This window comes from Eucyclogobius newberryi, unplaced genomic scaffold, assembly GCF_026437365.1.
Source record: "Eucyclogobius newberryi isolate DKJ021-1_F unplaced genomic scaffold, fEucNew1.0.hap1 SCAF_21, whole genome shotgun sequence".
Taxonomy (NCBI): Eukaryota; Metazoa; Chordata; class Actinopteri; order Gobiiformes; family Gobiidae; genus Eucyclogobius; species Eucyclogobius newberryi.
Window position 1 is genome coordinate 20,794,025 of NW_027315846.1, and position 19,798 is coordinate 20,813,822.

At 40.4% G+C, this 19,798-nt stretch overlaps 1 protein-coding gene across 1 annotated transcript; it reads right to left on the minus strand.

Moving 5' to 3' along the window:
* Positions 1-1,127: 1,127 nt before the first annotated feature.
* Positions 1,128-14,175, minus strand: tonsl (tonsoku-like, DNA repair protein). The gene is made up of 28 exons (XM_072457897.1): positions 14,041-14,175; positions 13,865-13,960; positions 12,799-12,941; positions 12,433-12,616; positions 12,228-12,357; positions 11,951-12,122; positions 11,757-11,871; positions 11,534-11,685; positions 11,274-11,426; positions 11,015-11,140; positions 10,640-10,838; positions 10,511-10,566; positions 10,349-10,438; positions 10,089-10,161; positions 9,855-10,018; positions 9,666-9,789; positions 9,255-9,466; positions 8,418-8,889; positions 7,636-7,832; positions 7,453-7,547; positions 7,020-7,176; positions 6,873-6,951; positions 5,946-6,253; positions 4,089-4,260; positions 3,060-3,235; positions 2,904-2,977; positions 2,183-2,316; positions 1,128-1,485 (listed from the first exon to the last, which is right to left on the minus strand). Exons 1-28 carry the CDS (start codon positions 14,063-14,065, stop codon positions 1,289-1,291), a joined length of 4,275 nt encoding a protein of 1,424 aa, XP_072313998.1. The 5' UTR covers positions 14,066-14,175; the 3' UTR covers positions 1,128-1,288.
* Positions 14,176-19,798: the final 5,623 nt, after the last annotated feature.

The following is a 19,798-nucleotide window of genomic DNA, read 5'->3' on the forward strand; positions in this document are numbered from 1 at the left end:
GCTTCATCTTTGTGCCTCTACATTCATTTAGAAGACATTTTAACCTTATCGTAAGCCTTATCTCATTTTTATTCGTTTACGATTGAAATAATTTGGTTATCAAATTTAAATGAGATACAAACAGGTCTAGTATAAACATCATATTTTACTGCAATTTTTCTACTTAAAGTACCTCTGACAGCAACTCATTGAACTAAATTACCGGTAAAATTATAAAAATATTATCACAGAATAGCAAATGTTTTAGGTTTTTAGTTTCACTTGCTGTTTGTAATTGATGACATCACACTTGGAAATTACCCATCAAACACTGGGTAAAAACTCATCTGAACTTATTTCACAAATAAAAATATATAAGAGTATCTTCATTTGTTGAATTAATGTTAAGAGTCACAGAAGTTGTTTCTTTGTGTAAATTATGCATAAACTTTGACTGGAATGAGTGTCCCTAGTGTGATGTCACTTCCTCTCATTTTGTACAGCTTTTTCAATGTTTTCTCCACAAATAACTACTCAATTGGCATGAAACTATAATTTATATGTACAACAGGTATAAATAAATACACCAAATTAAGTCAAAATGTGAAAATGGTAAAAACCTGTCATAGGCACTTGAATTAATTATTATTAATTTATTCCATGATTATTATAGAGGTTATTCACATGACATCACATCACATAGAGCTGAGGTCTAATACCAAATATAAAGATCTACAACTCTGCGAAATACATAGTGTGTACCGCACTTCTGAAAACTGGAAAATCAAGTCAAAAGTTGTAGAAAATTTTTTTGAGTCTGTTTGTTGAGAAAAATGAGTTAGCTAAGCCCTGCAAAGTCGGAGCAACAACCGAGAAACTACTTTAAGTTTACATTTTGTTGTATAAAGTCAATCTGTGCAAAAATAATAGCTCAATAGACAAATATTAGGGCAAGAAAAACACATCTTATCAGTTGCGCTGTCCATAATTGTCCACATGTTGAGGAATATTTTTATTTAACTAACAGAAAATGCATGTAAAAAGGGGGCAAATGTCTTTAAATACTGTTAAACACTGCAAAGTAATACAATCTATATTCATTAATTTCTATTCCAAACCAAATTTGGTCAAATACAGGTATAAAATGTCAAGACAAAAATACAAAACATTTCCACATGATTCCACATGGACACATAAATAAGTACATAGACGTCACATCACAGTAAGAAATGTAATAAAAACGATGTCGAAACTGAAGCGGTCTGTTAAAAAGCGCTCTGGAAGTTCTTCTGATCATCTCGACTTTACGTTAGTGCATCGCCGAGGGCAGTGAAGCCACGAGGCACTTGGCGTTCCTGTCCACGAAGTGTCTTTGTGTGTTCCAGTGGTGTTTGAGGGCGTCTCTGTCCAGTTTGTTCAGTGTGAGAGAGCAAAGTCTCATGTCCCGGAGCAGATCTGTCAAACCGTCCAGACCCGTGCTGTCCCAGGGCCCGCACACCTGACAGCCTGAGCACAACACGCAAACACCATTAGAGTCTGTTTAAACTAACACGCTTCACTGTTCAAAACTGCTCTACTGCTGAGTCACATTGTTTAAAGGAAAGAGAAAGACATTCTGCAAAAAATGAACCTTTTTTTTTAAGAATAAATCCATAAACTTACTATAGCAATATATAAACTTATTATAGACGTATAAAAAAAAACTTTAAAATGCCATGTCATCAGAATGTACCAAACGCAGATCGACAGAACTCAGCTTAAATGCTTGTATTTTTTTACAAAGATGCTTCAATTTATGATGGGGGAAAAAATGATAATCCTACCCCCAACATTGTATACGAGCTTGTATTTGTGGTGAAGGATGTAAGAAATGTACAAATAGAACATTAAATAAAATACTGTTGTAGGTTTAACATCTCTGCATTTCTATGAACTATTGTCCAGTAACAACAACATATCTGTATGTGTTGCAGGAGATTGTCCTACCTAACCTAACACAATATACATAGAGGGATGTGAAAATGCGGTTTCTGATCTCCTGTGAAACTAGGCAATAGTTTCTCATTGCTTGGTTCCCAGAGAGCACTTTCCTGAGAACACTTCTAAGTGACATGATGTTTTCTTTCTTGAGGTAGTGAGATTCAGTGTTCACCGCACATTTCTGTGTACACGGATCAAGGCCAAGGGTGATGCTTTTACTCACCCTGAAGGTTGAGCGTGCTCAGCGAGCGCCCCGCCTCCTTCAGAGACGTCAGGATGCTGTAGAGACCGGCTGAGGTGATGGACGGGTTTCCAGAGAGATCCAAACTCTCCAGAGCCGGACATGAAGCCAGGCATCTGATCAACAAGTGAGAGACATTTACAGTTTTATTACCGTTATTTCATTTTAAACTTGGTCAAATATGAAGCCGGAAAAAAACAATAACACTATGACAAAAAATACATGTTTTCATCATACAACACAATTAAATAGATGAAAGCAATTGGAAAAATGGGTGAAAAAGGAGATAAATTGAGACACGATTCAAGCTCTCAATGAACAACATTTAGACATATTCTCCTAAAATAATTGAATGAAAAAATATACGCTTGAAGGGCTGTATTTGATTAACTTCATGTAACAGAGCCCCAGCACTGACGTATTGTAAAAGCAACATGGTTCAAAATAAAACTGCTGTGTCCTGTCTGCATCTGATTACAGAGTATTTTATTCTCCCAGCTGCAGGAAGAGCGCCGTCAGCATGCAAACGTTCACTTCACTGTGCAGTTTGTAAATGTGGAGCAGAAGGCACTGGGCACTGCTGACGAGAACTATTTTATCATGTTTTTTCATCAGGGACAGCGCCTTGAACTAGACTTAATTGGTTGTAACAAATTACGTTTAACATTCTATAACAGTGGCATTCGGAAGTGCGCTCACCAACCTGGCCAAAGTGACTATGCTGTTGTCTGTCAGCCCATTTGATGCAAGGCCAAGATGAGTCAGCGAACACTCATTCTACAAAACCAAACAGAACACGCGTTAAACCCACATTTGCACATTTACAACGAACACGGAGCAGTTGAGTTTCCCTCAGAACCTGGGACAGGACTTTGGCGAGCTGCTCCAGAGCGGGGTGATCGGCCGGACCGCTGCGCACCGCCAACAGCTCCAGGTGAGTCAGGCTATGTAGAGGCACGGTCTTCAACACCAGCTCAAAGCCAGTGGCGCCCAGTGCATTATGGGAAAGGCACAGTGACTTCAGATGGCCCCTCCCTGCAGGTTAAAATAAACTGTATTTTTTAGATTTATAGCCAGATTAAGGTCAAATATGCTGACTGAAAGCTTCTAGATCAGGAGTGGGCAATTATTTCCCTCCGAGGGCCATATTCGAATCCAGGCAAGTAGCGGAGGGCCGGCCCGCGATCATTGGTGTGAAAAACCCCCCACAAAAAACATTAAAAAAATAAAATATCACTTTTCTGTCAAATATAGGCTATTGAATCTATTATTTTATTCATTTCACGTCATATTTAGTAAGGATACAAGTGCAGACAGATGCCTGAGGCCAAAAAAGGGAAAATTTTAAAAACAAAAAAACAATATATTTTTTTTAATATTACTTGGCATGTTTGGCGGGCCGCATTATGAAGACAAACGGGCCACATGTGGCCCGCGGGCCGTAGTTTGCCCACCCCTGTTCTAGACAATATTGTAGTTTATTTATTAATTATTATTTCATCAGTTCATGCGTGGGAAATTTTGAGGGTGAAAAATAAGTATATATTGTGATTGAATTGGAAATGTATGTATTAAAATCAAGATTCAGTTCACTTTGCACACACAAAGAGACTGAAATACAAACTTAAAACTTGAAAAAATAAAGAATTAATACAAGAATCACATGCACTTTCAAACATATTTGTATAGATTTACCTAAAAGGCATAATAAGACTTAATATATATATAAACTTGAATGGTTTAAGTGGTTAATCAATTGATGTTGCATTAGTCAATCACATTTTGTATTCATTGACTAATTTACTTTGATAAAAAAGACACATATGAAAGGATTGTGGTTAGACTTTCAGCATCTCGTGTCACCACATCACACAAAGTGCTCTTTTACCTGTGAGAGCTTGGGCCAGCGTGAGTCTGTGCTGCTGCAGAAAGCGCGCCGTCAGACCACAGGCCTGCAGGGACAGTCTGACCAGCAGGGGGCAGCAGCTGAGCAGGCACGACAGAGGCTCGGACACGCCGTCGCCTAGGAGATTTAAACTGAGGTCCAGCTCCTCCAGGCACTGCAACACAGAAGGAGGCAAGATGAGAGGCGAGATGGAACATAAAAAGTGTCAGAGTCAGAGAGGTGTGTATTCAGTTTGACACAGGAAAGGGCGACTGTTCTCACAAAACCACCTTAGTTTTACACATGCAAAAAAAAGTCTGTTATAAAAGACGTTATAAGAAACATAACATATTTAATATTGTTTAGTACTGCGTATGTAAAAGGGCAAAAAGGCTGGCGAAGGGTTTCAACGCTTAAAAAAAAAAAAAAAAAAATACAGCAAGAATCCTACAAAAATGTAGTTTCAGAAATGTTTCTCTGAAATGTTGCTCATGTCACCCTTGAAAAACAGGTTTCAGGGACAAATTTAAAAGAAAAATGGACAAAATGGGACTTATTTGGAAGCTTATCCGCCTTAACCTTTCTTTTCATGTGATGCCCTTTTTTTGTATTCTTTTTTACTATTATATTTTTATTGTTGTCATCTCTAACATTTTATTTTAAAAATAAAGTTGTTTTTTTTGCCCTTGGGCGCTGCTCATGTATGTTTTTGTCTCGTCTTCTTCTCTTTTTCCTTTCATTTTGAAAATAAAAATACATTTTACATTTCAAGGCCAATTCTAATAATACCCCAAATCCTTTATTAAATCGTTACGGAGCCTGAATCATTCTTAATAAACTATTTGTTCATTGAAAAAAGAGGTTTACAAAAAAAGAATTATATAATTATAATTATAATAATTACGATCTCCATGGCTTTTTTCTGGTTGAATAAAGGGTGGTTGGACAGGACAGATGTAATGCATTTACATTTATAGAAAAGAAATGCTACACCTATAGCTATAAGTTTATGTTTTAATCAACCATAAGAGATTGGAATAACAGTATCTCATAAAATATTTTAACACAAAAAGCCAGAACGCTGAAGGGAAATCTAAATATGTTAACCATTACTATATTGTATAATCAACTATATTCATTTTACGAAAATGTTTTACGAAACTGTATTAAAAGTATAACCAACTATATTCATTTTAGACTGTTACACTTAAAGGGTTTTAACTCCTTATACGCACAACACATAGTCTATTGTCCCATTTGAGACACTCACTGCTCCTTTTGAGACATTCTCTGATAAGGACGGACACCTTCCCGGAACAGCTGCAGACAGTCGTGCGAAAGAGCTCATGAAGAAGACTGGAAGGAGGCGTCAACCGTCATATTCCGCCTAATATCTGAATGTTATAAATATAACGCAGAGCAGGGATTTCGGCGCGTCCGGACTACGCCCGTGTAAGACGCCGGTCATATTTGCATAGCGACAGATTTGGTGAGCGCTCCGATATCTGTATTATTCTTGTACATGGCAGGGATTAAACATCTGATTGATTTTAACTTTCTTGCCCCTTCTTTCATAAACGAGCACGCCAACAACGCCCATAAAATGATGATTTGTTTTTGCGGGGGATATTTGTTTGATCATGTTTTATATGTAAATCTGGCTTTTTTTATTCAATTCAAGTGTCATCAATGAAAAAGTGGGACATTCTTTAAATAAAGAAGACTGAGTTACCAAGAAACATAAGGGACATTTCTCCCTCGTTATTCCAGTTAACCTGCCATTACTGTCCCGCACAGGGAAACGCAACCTTATAAGTGGAAAAAGTATTATTAATGTACATAAAGTGTGTGTTTATTTACAGGAAACGCGGGATGGCTGTGTCCCCTCAGAGCGGTCACTGCCCTCTCCAGCCCCTCCCCCGTGATGCGATTGGCTGAGACGTCCAGCAGTCGCAGTCGGGGCATGGTGACGGCGGTGGCCATGAGCTCGGGCAGCAGGTCGTCGTGGAGGCGGTTCCCCGAGAGGCGCAGCTCCGTGAGGCTGGCCTGCAGTTTGAGCGCCCGCAGGAGGGGGGCGAGGGAGGAGGGCGCCAGGCCGAGGCCGCACACGGTCACGCACGGGCCCCCGTCCTGCGCCTCGCACAGCCGGCTCACGCGCCTGTTCTCCTCTGCGCCGCACAACACACAAAGTCCAGAAACGCTTTGGTAAGTGCTGCACAGATCATCTTTTCTTTTGTCAGATTAACACATTTGTACATGATTCTTGACAAATAAAGATTAAGCTGAACCAGTTTTCTTTAATATCTGTGTGCAATGTTTTATTTTATTGATAAAGGTGGTACATTTTTGTTAACCTGCTTGTTAATTGACCATTTCAGTTTAGCAACAACATATTTCATCATTATTTCTGACCAAAAAAAGATGATAACATTCATATTTGAGCTGGTGTATTCATGGGTTTCAAGCTATGGCAACGATCCTTTGTAACTAAATTCTAATCAAAATATTTTGTATTTTGAATGAGGAAAAAAATCCTCCAAATACCCTTAAAATAAGTAAGGATTGATTCAGCTGAAACCCATGAATATAATAGAAAAAAAATATTGATGTATTTTGGTTTGGTCATGTTCCTATTCTGGTTTAGTCCTGGTCTAGTTTTAGCTTCAAAGTTGAATCCTAATTTCAATTTGGCAGGAGTAAATGCACCCTCAAGATCTATGCAATATGAATGAATGCAAAAATGTGAGTGAATATGTCTTTTTTTTAACGTTATTTTCCTGTTCTCACCCACTGCCAGGCTCTGACAGGCTTTCTTATACCGCTCCGGAAGAGGAGGCAGATCCCACGAGCAAACCTCCGCCAGGACCTGCAAAAGTCTCACATTAATCATTTGTCGTTCATATAAACACGGGCCATCTTCTCAGCCAGGTTTACCTCTTCATTTGTGTGCAGCACAGCCAGCAGCGGGTCCTGTGGGGAGAGGAGAGCGCCCTCTTTCTGCAGCAGGAGGCGAGGCAGCAGGCCGCACTTCTGGTAATAGCGCTGTGCCGCTTGTTCACACAGCCACGCCACAGTGCACGAGTCCGCCTCACTGCCACAGACACACGGGACAGCGGTCAGCGAGGACTCCGTGTAGTGCTCTCAGTGTTTTAACTGCTTTGGGGATACGTTCTAACTCACTTTCCATTAAAACATGCAGTTAACGTCTTCATAATTTACACCAACATCGTTATCAATCCTTTTAAATTCAATATTTCTATAGATGTTGTAGAATTATTCAGAAGCTACAAAGACTATGCTTGAGAAAACTTGAAATTAAGTCCTTGTTCAGTGTAGTTCATTAAAAAGCCAATTCCAGTTGACTAACCTTTGTGGCACGGGGATAAGGAAGACATCGTCCTGAACTTTGACCCTCACTCTGATTGGTGGAGGCAGAGCAGTGGCCGGTGTATGGGTTGGGGGCTATAATTTAGGGGAAAATGATGATTTAGAGCATGATCTAAAATGTCTACGCCCGTCCAGTGAGAGGCCTGCAGCCGTCTGGCCTCACCTGTGAGTACATGTGTGGAGGGGGAGGTGGGGGAGGAGTCAGGGCCCTCACGTCCTCCTCATCAGTGATGTTGGGGCTGGGGCAGCGGGTGACCTCTCTGCGCACCAGCCTCTCCATTCCAGGCATCTGGGTCATCTTCGCCTGCTTCACTGAGCTCTTCTTTTTCCCAGAGAACCCCCTGCTGGAGGAGGACGGAACTGCAGCCACACAAAAAAGAACATGGATTTTCTGTTAACACAGAATAAAGTCTAGAATTTCAATGACTACGTGTTAAACGCGACACATTAGCAACTTTAATGAGATTTTAACCTTGTTACAACAGTGTTTCCCTTCATTAGTTTACTCATAGTTGTACTTTGATTGATTGATTCATGAATGTTTGAGTAATCCTGTATTGTGCTACAACTGAGGCTTGAATGATTAGAACATTTCTGTTTTCACTTACCCACTGTCCCCGCCCCAATTCCTGTACTTGGTTGAGACTAATTGAAAAGTTAAGACTTCGAGAGACATTTAGTTCTAAAATGTTATAATTCAAAAAACCAAGTAGAAAAACAAATATCTCCTTTTAGTAAATACATTGGGGTGGTAAACCGATAAACATTTTAAAATGTAGACATTGCATTCTTTAACATTGAATAAGAGGTTAATTAACATATCTTCTTTAACAAAGTAGTAGTTCATAATAAACTGTGTGTTTTTCCATTCAGCTTGACGGAACAGAACAGTCCGAAGTACTTGAAGTAAAGTAGCAATAGTAACTGCATAGGATGTGTTCTAACCTCTGCTGCTGGGCTCTGAATGCGTGTGTCTGATTTGGCTTCTGCTGGTTGAAACACCGCTTTCCGCTCTTGATTCGTTCTGTTCCACTTGAAGCCTCCTCTTCTTCTTGGGCTGGATATCTCCCAGGTCATCCTCCAGCCAGTCGTCGGCCACATCCTCCTCCTCCGGCACCAGAGCCGACCTAGAGCTGGTAGCAGGAGTGTTGGAGAACTGTGAGGAACCGTGCATCCGGGACTTGGCACTTCCCAGACCCCGGATGGCGCTGTGGTATTCGTCTCGCTCAAACACAGACAGGGCGGGAGTGTCTCTTATGCTGTCCTGAGTGGAGTTTGGTGTTGAGCTGAGGTCATTGGTGTTTGGGGGTGCTTCTTTCTGACAGGTGGGTGCTGGGGTTCCATTGAACCTGGGCCGCACCGGGCGCAGCGGGCTCAAGGGAGAGTCAGTGTCACTGTCTGAAGAGCTGCCATTAGTCTATAGAAACAAGCAAGTGTCAGAACTTTGAAAAAAGCTCAGAATGCACGTGAAAATAAGTTTTGAAAAAAAGTATGCCTTGGTTACAAAAAGCCTGCATAATCATGATAAGAGACATTTATACAAACTGCAAAGTTATCATTATATGGAGAATTGAATGCAAGAACTAATTGGCGGATAACAATTTGAAGAATATTTCTGTTTTAGCCCCAGGTTGTGTATCACTGGTTTAGCGTTACAGACTGACGCAATTAACTATTTATTTTTTTGAGTTAATTTTAAGTTCATTAATAGGTCTGATGTCACACATGATTTAGGAGCTCTTAATCTTGAAATGTCCCTTTTGCCAAAAGGCTGATTATTACCCCATAAAGAAGCTGAGCATCTGTCCCTCTGGCCCAGTGCCTCTGCTGTGAGCCGCTGCTGTGTTGTGGTCTGGGACTGGCTGCTGCGTGTCCCCTGCTGACAGGGGTCCGGTCCTGACTGGAGGAGTCGAGGGGCTCAGAGTTCTCGGCATCAAACAGCTGGCTGTCCTGAAGGGCATCCAGAGGTTTGGTGGAACCAGGAGCAGGAGTCACTGTGGCAGATATTTATTGGGATGTTTGGTTGAAAACGCAATTAAAAAACTTTGACATGCATGCAATGATCAGGATGTAAAGATGTAAAGATGTGACATGTTGATCTGTTTTATAGATACTGCACTCCGTCAGTGATGGGCATTGGTGATACAAAGAATAAAAGATCTATAGAACTATATTCCATGGAAGACCGCTTACCTAATCCTGCCAGTGCTTTCTTCAGCAGTCTCTCAGTATCAGCGCACTCCTGCTTGGTTTCTCTGTCTAACTCTCGGCTGTACGTCTTTTTCCAGTGGCACAAGGTGTCCATGGCCGAATCTCCCTTTGAAGATAAAAGCTTTATTTTCCATCTTTTGTACATGCCACGGTTTTTAACTCAATAGTTACCCTTGAGGTGCGAAAAGTGACAGATGCACCTCTTTCTATTAAGAGCCGGGCCACGGCCAAGTTTCCACAAGCCAGAGCATCGTGTAGAGGAGTCACCCCTTCACACAGGGGCCCCCCAGGGTCATTAATGTAGGCACCGCGGTCCAACAGTACTGCTACTATGTCTGCGAAATACTGTTCAGCTTAGAAAAAGGAAATATTACTAGAAAATGTTTTGTGATCAGAATATCTTACCATAGTGACCATGGTTAGAAGCTTCATGCAGGGGGGTCCAGCCACAGTAGTCTCTGGGGTTCACTGGATGACCCTGGCAACACACAACAATGTACCAAATATGAAAGCAGTATTTCTTACTATACAGAGTACCAGTTTTAGAACACTGTTCATTTTCAACAGAAATAAACTGCACAACGTATTGCTGTGAACTTTGCACATTCAATTATTAATTCACATAATTAAAGCTTTTGTCTCCATACATGTTCTGGGCGTCTCACCTGTTCGATAAGGTACTGGGCCTGCTTCAGGTTTCCATCTATGCAGGCTCTATGAAGAGAGGTCTCACCCTTCTCATTTCGCTTGTTCCACTAAAGCAGAGAATGATTTACACTCTAAAAAAACAGAGGTTGTCAAAGAGTGAAATGAAAATATAAACTTACGCGTCCAATCTTCCTTTTTCCAGTCACCATCTTGTCATAACCTTCTAGATCATCCTCTATAAAATGTCAAAGAGAGAGACGTAAGTGTCCACTTCGGGCCATTCTTCTACAGCACACAGTGTTAAGTACCTGAGTCAGAGAGGACGACGTCACTGTCCTCCAGAGGCTCACTATTGTCCTCGTCCTCGTCCTCTTCCTCCTCTCCCTCACTGTCGAGTGCGCTCCAACCCTCTGCAGCACACAGCTCCTGAAGCTGTGCCTCAGTGTCTTCACATTTAGCAGAGCCGCTCCGTCGCTGATATGAAAGCCAACGCCTCAACACTCGCTTCTGTGGAAAATGTGTGTTATAAAGAATCGCTCATGTAGTAAAACGGTTAGTGCGTTTTCCCTTTAGCTATAGGGGCTTGGACCGTTTTCTAACAGTCACAATCCCATGGCGTTTTAATCTTGCAGAAAAGATAAAAGCTACCATTATTTGTGATGTAAGGTAATGTTGTGTCTGACCTGTATTCTGGCCTGTCCAGCCTCCTGAGCACACTCCAATGCTTTACTGAAACTGTGGTCCACTTCATCGTCGTCACAGCCACCCTCCTCCTGAACCACTGCAATATTCTGCCAGGTACTGCATTCCTGCAACAAGTAAAACAAATTGTTTATGTTGTTGTAATTATAGAATACAAATAAGGCCTTTAAATGTCTTAAAAGAAGTGCACGTAATACTGTATTGACATGGAAATAGAATGTTATCAGTACGGTGCTGCACCTCTGCGGCGCTGCCTGCTCTCAGCGTGAGCTCCTGTTTGTAGTGCTCCACTGCTTTGCTGAACTGTTTCAGATCGGAGTACGTCGCAGCCAGAGAAACGTGGATCACAGCCAGCTCTCGAGAAGGCTTCCCCATCGCCTTTGCACCACTTAACTAAAGGACAGCAACAATCTGTATCAAATAGAGCAGCGCAAACTATACTACACCAACAAAGTGATGGTGAGTATTATCATTTATTTATAGCACATTGTTGTTTTTACTTGGGCCTGATACGCATCCAGGGCTTTACTGTAGCAGCCCACTTTACAGCAGAGATCGCCCAACTGCTCTGCCAGTTCCACAGTCTGATGGGGGCTGAGTCCTCTGCCCTGGTCTTCTCCCAACTCCTCCTCCAGTTTAAACCCTTGGTCGGCTGGAAAACAATGCATTAGCTACAAACAGATGCACGTACCAGCAATAAATAAGAGACTTTAAATAATCTACCATATTTAAACGCTTTCGTCACTGCCTGTTTGTCAGATCGTTGTTGAGAACCCAGTTGCAGAGCTTTCTTTAGAGAGCGTCTGGCAGCCACAAAATCCCCAAGAGACAGCTGCACCTGGAATTGGATGAAAAACGTTTAAACATAATATGAGAAAAATGCAGTTATGTATGACTTTAATTAGGAACGGTCAAACCTTGCCAATGCAGTGAAAACACTCGCTCTCACTGAACTTCTCTTTAATTTTTCGGGCACATTCCTTGGCCTGTTCGAGGCACCGCACTGCGTTTGAGGCTTGCCCATTACGGAAACAAATGTTCCCCAGGTTAAAGTTTGCCCGATAGAGATCTTCAAGCAGTTGGCTTTTCCTGGACATCAATAGACGATACACAAATCAAATAACAATGATCCCACCCAACTGTGTCTCACATAGTACACTGGTAATTACACCAATGCAGTAGACATTTTCTTACTCTGCAATGAACACACTGCGTCTTATAAATTCACTGCAGAGTTTGGGATCTCCCAGATGATCACAAACCAGACCGAGATTGAGGAAGAGACGCGCTTTCATCTCACAAATCTCCCGCTCGGGCATCATCCCTGTACAACCAGTGAAAGCTGTATTAAACCATAGGGTGATTCAATAGAAAGAATAGTCATAGAAAATACGCAGACCATCGAGGCGGTCATTAACGATGGCGAGACTCTTCTTAAAAGCGTCCTCGGCTTGTTCCAAACTGCTTCTCGATTGGTCAGACTCATAGCGGAATAAATAAGTGCGACCAATCGTAGCAAGGGCTCTTTGTTCTTCTGCGTGATCCGAGACAGAGCGAGCCAGATCTAAGTGACGCCTCTGATACTGATAATAACAACAAATAATAACAGTAAAACAAGGCAAGTTTATTAGTAGAGCACAATTCCTACACAAGGCAATTTAAAGGGATTCACACAACAGGAAAAAATGCATTCAAATCACAAAAAGGATAAAGACATAAAAGAGAAGAGTGCAAATAAAATAGTAGCATTCAAACTATTACTTACTTTTAGAGCAGCCGCAATGTTTCCCAGCTCAGCGTAGCATTCTCCTATTTTACGATTAGCTACTGCTCGACCGATCACATCACGGAGGGCCTCAGACAGGGACAGCTCCTGTTGGTGCTCCTGAACAGCAGCCTCAAAATCACCTATGACACAAAATAAGCAAGTGATCAAAGCAAATACTCAACTGCAGAGTTTCCATTCAAATCGTTAACCTGGAAATCAATGTAAAAGTGATTTGGTAAGAGGCATGAATTATAACAGAGTTCAGAGTTTCCCATTAATATAAGACACTATGGTGGCCCCCCCATAGTCTAAAACAGGATAAACAATAAACTTGTCCAAAAATATGTGATTTAGAGAATAAAACAGGCAAAAGTAAAGAGAAACTACACTGTTAAAAATGGAATGAAATAGAGGCAATGGGAGTCAACTTGAAAATAGACAAGATATTGGACTAAATGGTACTTTTATTTTGGACTTTGGGTACCTTAACATTCTTTTCATTGGATGCCTCACTTTCAGATTTTTTTTATTATTATCTAATAATTTGTTCTCTTTGGTCTTGTCCGGTTTGTTTTTCGATGATTTATGTTTTTAATTAAGAACATTTAAAAAATAAATTAATCAAATTTAAAAAGTGACATATAGCCTTATGTGCAAATAAACACGCATGGATGGGCCAGATGTTGTAAAGCACTTATACTGTTTTTGTTTGTAGTGGTTTCATGTTGAGCCCCACTGTATTTTCTAAAATATTGTATAGTTCATATGGTAACAGTTCTTTGACATGGCTCAAAAAAGAAAACAAAAAAAATGGAAACAATGTGCCACCACAGTAGTAGAATCTATGGAAAACACAATATACACAATATACTACACACTGGAATCAAATTAAAGAAACTAGCAGCAAAAACATATACACAGACAGTGTTAGTAGCATTTGTTCTACCCATGACACATATCTAACTACAAGCAAACTTCCTACAGGTGTTTACTTAACATCACACACCCCATGTAGTGTAAATGTATTCTTAATTGTCATTTGAACTCATTGTAGTGCCCTTACCGTTTTTTGACAGCAGTTCTCCCAGCTGATTGCAGATGTTCGCTTCCTCTTTCAGGTTGTTATTGTCCTGGGCCTTGCTCTTTGCTTTCTGCAGCTCTGTAGCAAATACACGACTTCTTATTCAACAATACAGACCTTCACAATGACAATCGATTAAAACATGACTAAATACTTACGTTTAATTTCTTTGGCAGGACTCATCTTCTCTAGATTTGAAGTAAAAGTGGACAAGACGAGAAAGTAGCTTGTTCCATCCACAGCAGCAGCAGAGCGCGCCGCTATAGCTTGGTTAATGCTAACGGGAAACCTAGCCAACACGCAACATTTTTATCAATGCAGTGCACCCGTCTGCTGCCAGGCCATGTCATCGATGTCACTGAAATATCTGATTGGAATTTTGTGTCACTACATCATAATAAAACGCGATGATCGTGCCGTCTTTGCTTTTGTATTAGTAAACTTCACAAAGCCGCGCCACTACTGCGGACACCAATGGCTGCAGTGTTTCAGTTTCACGTAACTGTTAGACCCTGAGTTTATTCTCCTAGGCACATTCAAGAGCAATATCTGTTGCATTTGTCCAAAGTTATTGATATAAACGTAAATTAAAAACTAAATGAGTCATAATCGTCATAATTCATAGCTTAATTCTTCTCGTCTTAGTCTAATTGGTTCTGTAAAACACAAACGTAAAGCCTGACAGTCAAATAATAGAGAGAAATAGCGCTTGTTCCGCACCAAAGACGGTTTTTCATAGGTTTGTAAGGTAATATTTTTATTATTTACTTGCCTTTTACTCTTTTTACAACGTGGATGAAATTAGGATTTATAAATGCGATATACCATTGACTGTAATGGTGTTTTTCAGACTTTGTCAATAGTTAGATGTCATTTATATTGCCAACCAAGCTACTTGTTTATAAGCTCCCATTCCTGTGTATAGTGAGCCCAGATGCACTTTTTATTACAAATGAATTAAATAGCAGTTGTTATTAGTTGCAAATAAAGGCTGGAGTGACAATATTAAAGTCTATTTGACAGGTTGGACTATGCATTTCACTAAAAACGTACAACACAATTACATTTCAGATTTTACTTAACATTTTTCCCCTGTTTGACCATTTTTGTAAAGTTTATAGTTGTTCTTCCTGGTTGGACATGGGCAGCAAATATGACTTAATAGACAGGTAATTCCACAACGGTTACCTAGTACCCAGACTGACATTTTTATGACTGATTGTTTAAACTGTCAGAAAAGTTGAGTGTTATTGTCTCTGTTTTCAATGGCACGTCACATATTGATGACATAGGCAAGGCAAGGCAAGGCAAGTTTATTTGTAGAGCACATTTCATACACAAGGCAATTCAAAGTGCTTCACAGCAGGAAAAATGCATTCAAATCACAAAGAAATTACAGAAACAGAAATACAATAAAATTAACTAAATTCCAACTGATTTTCTAAACTAATAAAATCACAAACAAAAGAGAAGAGTGCAAAGAAAAAATCCTTTCAGTCATATGCGCAGCTAAACAAAACTGTTTTTAGCTTAGATTTGAACATTGTCAGAGTTGAAGCCTGTCTCACATCTTCAGGAAGACTGTTCCAGATTTTAGCTGCATAAAACTGAAACGCAGATTCCCCATGTTTTGTCCTGACTCTGGGCACCAGCAAGAGGCCGGTCCCTGAGGTCCTCAGAGTCCGAGATGGTTCATATGGCACTAACATATCCAAGACGTACTTTGGTGCTAGGCCATGGAGAGACTTGTACACAAGCAGAGCTGCTTTAAAGTCTATTCTCTGAGCCACAGGGAGCCAGTGCAGAGACCTGAGAACAGGACTAATGTGATGGTACTTCCTGGTTCTAGTCAGGACCCGAGCAGCAGCGTTCTGGATGTACTGCAGCTGTTTTACAGCTCGTTTGGAGAGGCCAGTGAGCAGGCCGTTACAGTAGTCTAATCTACTGGAGACAAACGCATGGATAAGTCTCTCTAAATCTGGTTTTGACACTATATTTTTGATTTTGGCAATGTTTTTTAGATGGTAAAAAGCTGCTGATGTTATTGATTTGACGTGGCTATTAAAGTTCAAGTCTGAGTCCATTATTACCCCCAGATTTCTAACTTGGTTTGTAGGTTTTAGAGCGAGACTCTGGAGGTGACCGCTAACACTTTCTCTTTGTTTCTGTGGGCCAAAAACGATTATTTCAGTCTTGTCTGAGTTCAGCTGGAGAAAGTTGTTTTGCATCCACAAACTGATCTGTTGGATGCAGTGACAGAGTGAATCTACTGGTCCATAGTCACCTGCCGATAGTGAAACATAGATCTGAGTGTCGTCTGCATAATTGTGATAGGACACATTTTCACTGCGTATCAACTGACCTAACGGCAGCATGTAGAGGTTGAACAGAAGGGGACCCAGGACTGACCCTTGGGGCACTCCACAGGTCAGGGTCATGTGGTCTGAGACACAGCTACCAATTTCAACAAAGTACTTCCTGTCTTCCAGATAGGACCTTAACCAGTTTAGGGCAGTGCCAGTGATGCCCACCCAGTCCTCTAGTCTCTGTAAGAGGATCCCATGATCGACAGTGTCAAAAGCAGCACTCAGATCTAACAGAATTAAGACTGAGGCTTTGCCCGTGTCAGTGTTCAGGCGGATGTCATTTGTCACCTTGACAAGAGCAGTCTCAGTGCTGTGATGAGGTCTAAAACCTGACTGAAAAACATCAAATGAGTTGTTTATTAAGAGGAAATCTGTGAGCTGTTGGTAAACAACCTTTTCAAGGACTTTGCCCAAAAATGGCAGATTAGAGATGGGCCGGTAATGACTCAGTACTGCGGCATCAAGACTGCTCTTCTTTAGGAGAGGCTTTATGACCGCAGTTTTCAAAGACATTGGGAATGTTCCAGATTGAAGCGACATGTTAACTATGTGAGTGAATGGTGCTAACAAACTGTTCAGCACAGACTTTAGAAATCTGGTGGGTAACACATCGAGGCAGCATGTAGATGAACTCACTGGTGATGATCTCATGGACAGTTTTGTCAGTTACTGGTGCAAAGTGAGTTAGCTCTAAGTGTCTTGGTGGTTTTAGGGTAATTTTTTGCATTGTGGGATTTATAGCATTTTTAATGCCCTGAACTTTGTCATTAAAGAATAATGCAAACTCATTACACTTGGATGTGGAAATGAGTTCTAACGGCAGCTGAGCTGGAGGGTTTGTTAATCTGTTTACTGTGGCAAACAGGACACGCGAGTTGTTACTGCAGCTTCCAATTATTTCAGAAAAATATCTTTCCCTAGTTCTACATAAGATTAGGTTGTACATGTTCAGCTTTTCTTTGTAAATCTCTTTTTGAACCTGGAGCTTTGACTTGCGCCATTTCCGTTCGGCCCTGCGGCACTCCCTTTTCTGTGCCCTGACCGAATCATCATTTCTCCACGGCGCCTTCTGCTTATTTTTAACCATTTTAGCCTTTATAGGGGCGATGGTGTCCAGAACATTCAAAACACTAGATGTAACAGAGTTCAACAAATCATTTACATTAGAACATGAGACATTTTCAAAGTTTATCATTTCCATAAACAGTGCACCTGTGCCATCACTTATGTGTCTCCTCTGAACAACTGCAGGACCAACCGGAGGTTTGGGAGAAACAGACAGGTCAAAGAAGACACAGAAATGATCAGACAGAGCAACATCGATCACATTAACATTTGAAATATTTACCCCCTTTGTAATTATGAGATCTAGAGTGTGTCCTTTGCTGTGGGTGGGGCCTCTCACATGCTGAGTAAGACTGAAGGTTTCAAGGACAGCATCAAGCTCTTTAGCGTTTCTGTCACAAACATTATCAACATGCACGTTGAAATCACCTGTAATGACCAAACCATCAAAGTCTGTGCATATGACTGAGAGCATCTCAGTAAAATCATCAATAAAACTTTGGCAGTGCTGGGGAGGCTTGTATAAAACAATGAAGAGAATGGATGGAGACCGTTTTAGCTCCATTTTAAAGGATACATACTCAAATGATGAAAACACCCCAAAAGACAACCTGCGGGTAATTATTTCATCTCTAAAGACAGCACAGACTCCACCCCCTTTTTTGTTTTCTCGTGTTTCAGATTCAAACTTAAAGTTGGGTGGAGCAGATTCTATCAGAACTACATTTCCTGTGTTTTTGTCAAGCCATGTTTCAGTTAAAAACATAAAATCAAGATTATAAGAAGAAATAAAATTATTAATTAAGAGAGATTTGTTACATAAGGATCTGACATTTAGCACAGCAAGTTTCAGACTAGTTTCAGTGGGACTGGGCTTTATCTTTTCACAGGGAATATGAATCACATTTCTCACACACAGAATCACATAGGTAGAGGGATTCTGTTTTAGATCTCAGCACTACTTCCTATAATTTAAAACTATTCATTTTCCAAATTTATTCACAAACTACAGCTGAATAGAAGTAAAACTATGATGAATATTGACCACAGGTGCTATCCTACCTAACACAGTCAAAACATATAGACTATTTCTTGTATGAGTTGTTAGGGAAAATAGCACCCTCCGGTAATCCAAACAAGTAACCAGTTAGCCTGTGAAATTGGAGCATTATGTTTTATTGATTTGTGTATTTATGGCATTTAGGGTGGCACTGGCAAGCCCGTCCCTGAGGAGCTGCTGCGCGCATTTCTTTGAACAATCAGTGGGTGCTTTCTGTCATGAGGGATGTTGAGTTGCATCACATGTTGAAATGTCCCTCCGTTGTGACCTAAAAGGCTTTTAAATAAGCCAAACAAGGTAAGATTATGGTAAGAATTTTGTTGTTGTCCCATAACCATTTATTGCTGTCTGTATGGAGCTGGAAATGTTCCACAGCATGGCACTGAACTATCTCCATGGTGTTAGGAGACATGTTTTTTGCAATAAATAAATGCAAGATACAAACAATGTAATGCCATGCTGTGGAACACTCCATGCAGAACAGATGGGAGACCCTGCACTCAAGTTGCATAGTGCAACTTTAATTGTATTTTAAAGCAATAGAAATAAGAAAAAAAGAAACACACACCAGACATTGCTTACGTATTTCTGACTTAAAATTTGTGTCACTGAGCTAACCTAAATTTATGGCCTTATAATCCAAATCTAGCCCAAAATAAGAGGGCCAACACGTGCAGCTGTGACATCAGCAGACTAAGCTGAGCTATGTTGGTCTGTTCAGAGCAAATAACAACACAGTTATTTGACTGACGATGGCTTAACATGCCGAAAAACATATCATTATTCTACGTTTCCCCTTGTAGTATAGTGCCATTTAAACACACACATATATATATATATATATATATATATATATATATATATATATATATATATAATGGAATGTTTAAGTAGCCGACTTTAGTATGAAATTGATATTGACCAATAATCTGGATCAGAATCAGACAAGGTTTATTGCCATTGCCATTGAACAAAATTCACAAACATAGGAACTTGCTTTGGTGATTCGGTGCAACACAAAACAATGAACAATAATAAAACAACGTATATAAAATAAAAAGGGGCGAGCATTAAAAGAAAACTATTTAAATTTGTACGCAAACTGGATCAGTTTACGGAGTCATAGCTGGAGGTGCAACAGTTTGTGTACAGGGAGAAGACCAGAGGAGAAAGTACACAGCCCTGTGGAGCTCCTGGGCTGGTAGTCCGAGTCCCCAGCCATCAGATTGGAGGAATAAATTCACAATCTCAAAAGTAATTATTAATTCCCATTTCCTCTTTATCAGTCAATTACTGTGAAGACAAGCAGCATTGGTTCTGGTGCAAAACTTTATATTGTGGCATGATAATAAATACTGGATAATCTTGAAGTACCTTTCATGGCTATTTTCTGTGTAGATTGTTTGTCTAAACTCAAGGCAAAGA

Bases quoted from the DNA above. Each gene is read 5' to 3' on its own strand.
- tonsl (XM_072457897.1), bottom strand. From the start codon at position 14,065: ATGAGTCCTGCCAAAGAAATTAAAC. The intron at 10,019-10,088 runs GTAAGATATTCT...AGTATTTCGCAG, and splicing joins TTCTAACCATGGTCACTATG to ACATAGTAGCAGTACTGTTG. The intron at 2,978-3,059 runs GTTCTGAGGGAA...TTGGTTTTGTAG, and splicing joins TCGCCAAAGTCCTGTCCCAG to AATGAGTGTTCGCTGACTCA.